A 7,345-nucleotide genomic window follows, 5' to 3' on the forward strand; every position below is an offset into this window, starting at 1 on the left:
TTCATGATTCTGAATGCATTCCAAACATTAGCTATGCACGAAGAACACTCCTTGGGCTGAAAACGGCCATAGCCGTCATCACAAAATGAGGTCAGCACATTTGGGCAAGTGGATCTATGGCCAAATTTAGCCCAAGGGGTTTGACCCCTAGTTTGGCCATAGACTCCCTAGTTTGGCCATAGCCACTTGGTATGGTACCCAACTTTCAGCAGCTGTCAAAAATGTTCAATAGAAACCAATGTGGAATATGTTAGTAGACACCTTTACAAACATATTGGTGAAAACATTCTTGGTAAGAAATGTATTCACAGATTTAACATTATTCTGATAATATTCCCTGACTAAATTGGTAAAATAATAGCAGGTCCACCATTTTTGAAAATGGCTGCCATTGTCACAGGATAAATCTAAATGGTACAACTGTATTCCTCCTCCTTGAAAATGTAGGATTAGTCACCAGAATCAAGATCCTAGGTGGTGTAGAACTTGAGTTATTGGGAAATAACAGAAAGTTGGTGGCCATTTTGAAAAATGTCTACCATGTCACAGGACAAATCTAAATAGTACCAATGTATCCCACATCCTTGAAAATGTATGATTAGTCACCAGAATCAAGATCCTAGGTGGTGTAGAACTTGAGTTATTGTAAAATAACAGCAGGTGGCGGCCATTTTGAAAATGGCTGCCATGGTCACAGGGCCAATACAAATAGTACCACTGTATTCCTCATCCTTGAAAATGTGGGATTAGTCACCAGAATCAAGATCCTAGGTGGTCTAGAACCTAAATCAGTTAAACTTGTCAACTCCGTCAGATGTTCGTCAACTCCGTCAGACGTTCGTCCCGTGATGTTTTTGTTAATTTCCAAAGAAATAGAAAATTCGATGTTAAATCTTTTGTGCTTATGTATTGAAACACCAACTGAAATGATACGTAATGATGTTTTTTTTTTTTTTTTTACATGGTTTTCATGTTATAATATTGAAAATAAAGGTTGAAATGACGGATTTGAGAAATTGGATATTTCATAATAGTGTGATATTGGAACAAAACAATATTAAAATAATTGTATTACTTAACTTGATTACTGAAAGCCATTATAAGATAACCGAGGACTTTATATTATTGTTGAAATTATCAAATTCAATTAAAAGGGATTTTAGTGTGTCTGACGGAGTTGACAAGAATCAGGTATTAAGTGCATAAATGTCCCATTTTAGAAAGAAATGTTATGCGAAAAACCTGTTCCTTCTCAAGATTGGTAGTTGAGACCTGTGTCTACAAATACATCTATTTGATTTGAATGTATCTTAAAAAAAAAAAAATCTAGTTTGAAAAAAGTTTTGTCCCTTATCTCAAGAATGGGTGGTATATATGTGTGTGTGTGTGTGTGTGTGTGTGTGTGTGTGTGTGTGTGTGTGTGTGTGTGTGTGTGTGTGTGTGTGTGTGTGGGTGTGGGTGTGTGGGTGTGTGTGCGTGCGTGCACGTGCGTATTTGAGCAACAAATGTCTATGCAAATCCAATTAATGATTGACTTATATCCCAGGAACTGTATTTCACCAAAGATTATGTTGATATACAATACGATCCAATGACGCAATTATAATGTGTATCTTATGGCATATTTGGTGCCACACCATTAGGACAATGGTCAGACAGAAGTCATTTTGTGACACCTATTTTTACCAGCTGGTCAAAGAAAGCTCCTGAAATGTAGACGACTTAGTCAGTAGTAGCGACCTCCTTCTTATTGGTTGCCTTGGGTTGCCAAGTCCGCTTATTTCCTGCCAAATTTGGATTGTTTTTTCCCCCCGAGCTGCTTGGCTGTTTTTTGGCGGTGGATTGGCTTATTTCTGTCACAACAGTTGGCAACTCTGGTAACAACCCATCGTCTGCACGAGTGCATGGCATGATTGGCTGCCTCATCTCTAGGCAACCAGACACTTTTTGCCGACCTCTCAGCCAATGGGATAGCTCATGATAGCATTTCAGCCAGCAAGTTGTAGGGTTCCCTGACCTGTCCCATAATGAACTGTTCTGAGCTTACTTTCACAATGCAACACGTCGTACAGCGAAGCATAAGTCAGACTTCACTTTGTTTTCAACCGAGGCAATACACAGACAGCCAGACACATACTGTATGGCTCCTCGTTGCAACATAAACAGTAAAGGCCGATTCATACTTCTATTTTAGAGCCGAAACAAAGTCGGTTCTGGACAGATAAGACTAGCCCTCGCTGGCGCGGTGCATCAGTCCCCCTCCTCCCCCAGTTGTGTCACAAAAACAGGCTGTGTGTGTATGTGTGTGTGTTGTTCATGACGACCTTTGCTGTGTGTCTCTCCCCTTCTCTCTCTCCCTCTTTCCTGTATATCTTCACTTGATACAATCAATAAAGGCAGAAAAGCCACAAACAAAAAAAAAAGACATGGCCAACAGCTCTTAAATACCTCTAGCCTACTAAAGACTACTAAAGAGATTTATAGTTTCAACTGGACAGGGCTACATGGATGAGTGAGCGCACAACATCACAGATCAGTTGTGAACTGCGCGGCACGCACACCACGGCAGAGACAGATTACAGTACATTCATTTGGTGTGTTGTTCGTCTATTACATACATGGCGGAACACCACCACAGCAAATAAGCAGCTGGTAATAATATTACTATTAAGTCATCATTACTTGTTTTTTTCTTTCTTTTTTTATCGTTATCATACTATTAGTAAGTGATACTATTACATTACACAATACATTTACTGCTGTATCACTGGCATGGAAAAGACACTCCTTGTTACAAACCAAAAAATCGAGGGGTAATTGGATGAGTAACATAATGTAAATTATTTATCTTGAATAAGAGACTTTCATTTATCTTCTGAGTCAAACCCCCTGTAAAGCTATTGCACGTGCCACCTGCTGTTTTCAATTTGTTGAAACGTCTGAATGATGAGTAAAACAATACTCTGTTGTACTGTATGCAAGTTATTTTAAGTGCCCGTTGGGCAAAGCAAATGTGAGAATTAAGGGGAAACATGTCAAACTGACATTTCTAAATAGCACCACCACAACTGTAATGCCAGTTTTCAGAAAGTTTTGCTGAAACTGTAGCTAGCCAAGATTTGATTGTGGCATTGTTTAAAAACACCATGAACGGTAGCCTTTCAAAAACTTTGATAGTACTGCATTTTTACGTCGCTATTGCAACACCCACAACACCATCTTACACACTACACCCACACACACTCACACGGCAGTGACGTCACACACTTACCTTCGCAGTGTTCGGGACCTATCTCCTCCTATCGCGCCCAACGCCAACACTCAACACCACCCGCCAAACACTGGTCATTGCAGTGCCACCAAAGATGCCTCCCGTCCACACTCACGGCGGCAATGCATTTGTTTACTACAAACATTATCGCCCCAAGCACCCACACCCCCGGAACACTGTTGCCCTTTCACCACGCTAAATTCGCCAGGTCTATGCAAGTGAGCACAAATTACACTCATTCATTCATTCACAAGCCCACAAATGCCATTCAAATGCCATTCAACACACACTACGACTCGCTTACAATTCGCCAACCTGGCAACTACTACCCCGTCTTTTAAGCCACTCCCCTGTGCTGCTCTGATCTCCGAGTCTCCCTGACAGTCCTGTCCGCAGGAGAAAATAACAAGGAAGGAGAGGAATTCTCGCCTCACGATTTTGCTTATTCCTTCTAAATCTCTGTATATAAAATATCGCTTACTCTGCTAATCTCTTAGTTACATCAACATTGTTCTTCCACAGTACTTGGTTTGTGCCAAACTATTACAATTACACCGTTCGAATTCGCCATTTCGCCTGCCGAGTACTTTTCATTGCGCACACACACACGCACACACGCGCACACACACACACACACACACACACACACACACACACACACACACAGGAATAGCCATGCAGCCTATACACGGAGGCAGCGAGACAGGACGTTATAATCTTGAGTTTCATTAAATAACTGTCTTTCTCTGCACGCGCACGTGCGCACACAACATTATTCAAGTGAAATGCGTAACGCCAATATTGGGCTAATATAGGTAATAGGCTACCAATATGTGGGTAGCCTACAGGGATTTACCCACGGAATGAATATATATATATAATCATCTATACCAGGGCTGCCCACACTTTTTGAGTGGTGCAACCACTCCTACATCCAGCAATGTCCGTGTACCTAGGTAGGTAGGTACCTGTATGTGTACCTGTATGTATGTATAAGTGAGCACGAGTATGTTACTTATTTATACCAGTAGGGGGCACCAGAGTACAGAGAAGAAATTGGAACGATACAGAGAAGAAATTGGAACGATACAGAGAAGAAATTGGAACGATACAGAGAAGAAATCGGAACGATACAAATTGGAATGATACAGAGAACCAATAGACGGGAGTTGCACCACTCGGTTCACACTGGTGTGATTTTTTTTACTTCAGAGCTACTTTCAAAACGTCCAGCTCATATACCCACCAAATAAAACTATCATCCCATTGGTTTTTATTTTTGGTATTTGACTTTGCTACTGATGATTGTACGCAAAAACAAGTATTGCATTGTGTGTTTGAGCTGACAGGCCCTTTTTGATGTCAATCAATCAAGTCATCTCAGGTCATCTCAAGCGGCAGATGCAGAAATCGTTTTTTATATTACAATTATATATATATTTTTAGGGCCATGTCATGTGGTCTACCTGCAAAGCCTTTGTGATCTATACTGGTAGATCCTGATCTACCTTTTGGGCACCGCTTAACGTCAGATCAGCCGTTTTGTCAGTCAGCGCCAAAAATGCTCCCCGACAGCATAATCGGAGCAAATACAGTGTGTATGAGCCATAACGTGTTGACTACACTACACTAATAAGGACACATAATAATAACTAATAACCCATCCGTTACTACATGTGGAGTCAACTCCCGCAATTTCCTTCTTCCCATAGTGCGCGGCAAAGTAACTCTGGGATGAGCGGCTGCGAAATTCTAGTATAGACTACGTCGATAAACCGGTCTTGGGTGTGACACAGTAACTAGGGCCGTCGCCTTGCCCCCCAGCCCCTCCCACCCCTCACTGGTGTGAAATCAGGTAGGAAAAACGGGGATGCGGCTCAGTCCAACGGGAGTAGGGGTGGGGGTGAGGGGGGCATAGTAGCTCAAACTCTGATGCATCATGGCCAATGAAGTTCCCACACTCACAACTACCAACCTGCAACATTTCCTATGTAATTATTGCGATGTCATAATAAATATGAAACCATGACAAAGAAGTATTCGCCTCTGCTAGGGTTGCCCAGTCCGCTTGTTTCCCGCCAATGTTGGCTTGTTTTCTCCGGAGTAGCGGGTTGTGGTTTTTTGGGCATGTTTTAAAAACTTCGGTGGCTTGTTTTGAATATCAAACAAGCCAACATTTCTTTGATGTATATACTATTACGATTTGGCTTATTTATCTTGTTAAGTGCATTTTCAGAGCAAGTTTATTTTAATGATCGATCAATTCATTGTTCTCCGGCTTGGAATATAGCCTACTTAAATTCCCATTTTTCATCTCAATGAAAAGTATTTTTATAGGCCTATAGTCATCAATAAAATATAATATTTTGCCAATTGTTTGGGGGGGGGGGGGGGGGGGGGGGGGGCTTATGGCCCACCAGTAGGCCCCGGCCCACAGGTTGAGAAGAGAAACAACGGGTTTACTCAGGGTGACGAGGAGTTGGTGGCTTTGGGATTCTTTCACAGGCGTCCGTTGCGCACAGTCAGGCAGAGCCAGATCTACAGGGCGGTGGCTGCGCATGGATGTCCACGCGCGGGACGGTCTGTGGGGAGTTAAGGGAGTTGTCATACATTCACAGACAGTGATGTCTGCAGAGTCAGGGTGGTGGTCGCACACACAGGGCAGGCTCTCACACAAAAACAACTTTGCAAGACACAAGGGTGAGTGACTAGCCTATAGTGACTAGGCTACGGAGTGGACAACGAACATGACAGGTCTAACCCATATAGCCAGCAATTAGAAATAGGCCTACAAAATAATTTCATTAATGAGCCTATATGCAATATTGCCGAGGCTATTGAAAAGACTAGACTGTCAACGCTAACTTATTTTATCCTTGAGTGATAATGCGTCGGACAGCGCATGCTTACAGAAAAGGCAATGACTACAAAACTAAAAAGCTTGCTGATTGATCTGCTTAAGTCACATCCATTTATGCCAGTTTTACCAGGCTAGCCTACTGTCTGTAAATAGTTTGTACAAATGGACTATAATGTATAGGGGGATAAAGTAGCCTAACCTATAGGATAGATGCAACTATAAGCCCCCGTCAGTGTCACTTTAAATTAATAGCCTACCAGGGGTTATCGGTAGCAGCATCCTAGTTATTGCCCATGTAAAACTTGTACAGCCGCATTCTGCTTTTAGGTCATTTTTCACCACTCACTTTCCAAGCATTCCCACACAGGCACACGACAAACATGCAACATCTTACAATGTAGCCTATATTCCCACAGTAAAAACAGATAAATGCGCAAACCCACATTTGAACAAATATCTGCATTCAGTTGTTAAACGTAAACGCACGTGCGGAATGGTTAAAATCACAGGCAGCGTCACACCACGCCCGACAGTAGGCTACAATATACAGCAATATTCAGTGCTCACCTTTAAAGATGCTTGAACAGAGGCTATAAAGGATGAAGACCAAGTGCTGCTTGAGAATCATATTCTTCTGCTTTCCTTGACAAAAATGATGCAGGCACTCCACAGAGTCCACACACGTATTTCTTCTTTTTCTCGACGGACTGGATTTATCCAGGTATGCGTGCAGTTTCGAACTTAGCGGAGTTACATTAAGCACCTGGCAAGAATGAACTCTGATTTCCAGTCAAGTCCTGATCTGTTTGCGTAGATCCGAGGGCAGTTGCGCCGTTATTGTGAAACAGGACGGCAGAGATGCTCGTCGACAAAGTGCAGCCTCTGCCTCTCTTTATTGCCTTTCTGTTTCACTCGCTGCAGAAAGCAGAGTCCCGCCCACGGCTTTTGACTAATGAAGACGCCAATGAAGTGAATGAACACCTAGGAATAATTATGAGCTATGTGAAATAGTCAAAACAATTGCCCATTTAGAATATTTAGAATAAATTGTTCCCAGAGTGTGAACAAGAGTGTGAACCAGTGGTTACATCAGGTGCTGCGGGTCTAAGGTCAGTAATCACTGTGCAGTCTAATGGATTGGACATCAGCCCTCCTTCCTGTGAGTGCTGTAGTGAATGAGTATAAGAACATTCATGACTAAAGACAGAGGGCAA

At 42.3% G+C, this 7,345-nt stretch overlaps 1 protein-coding gene across 1 annotated transcript in view; it reads right to left on the reverse strand.

The window, feature by feature from the left end:
• The window catches only part of cadm2b (cell adhesion molecule 2b), a 167,069-nt gene extending 160,128 nt beyond the window's left edge, over positions 1 to 6,941 (reverse strand). Inside the window, exon 1 of the mRNA XM_083773804.1 lies at positions 6,699 to 6,941. Coding sequence (XP_083629930.1) covers positions 6,699 to 6,759 — 61 coding nt within the window. The 5' untranslated portion in view covers positions 6,760 to 6,941. The remainder of the gene's footprint in view (positions 1 to 6,698) is intronic.
• Positions 6,942 to 7,345: the final 404 nt, after the last annotated feature.

The sequence above is a fragment of the Protomyctophum parallelum genome (genome assembly GCF_964188405.1).
Source record: "Protomyctophum parallelum genome assembly, chromosome: 9".
NCBI lineage: Eukaryota > Metazoa > Chordata > Actinopteri > Myctophiformes > Myctophidae > Protomyctophum > Protomyctophum parallelum.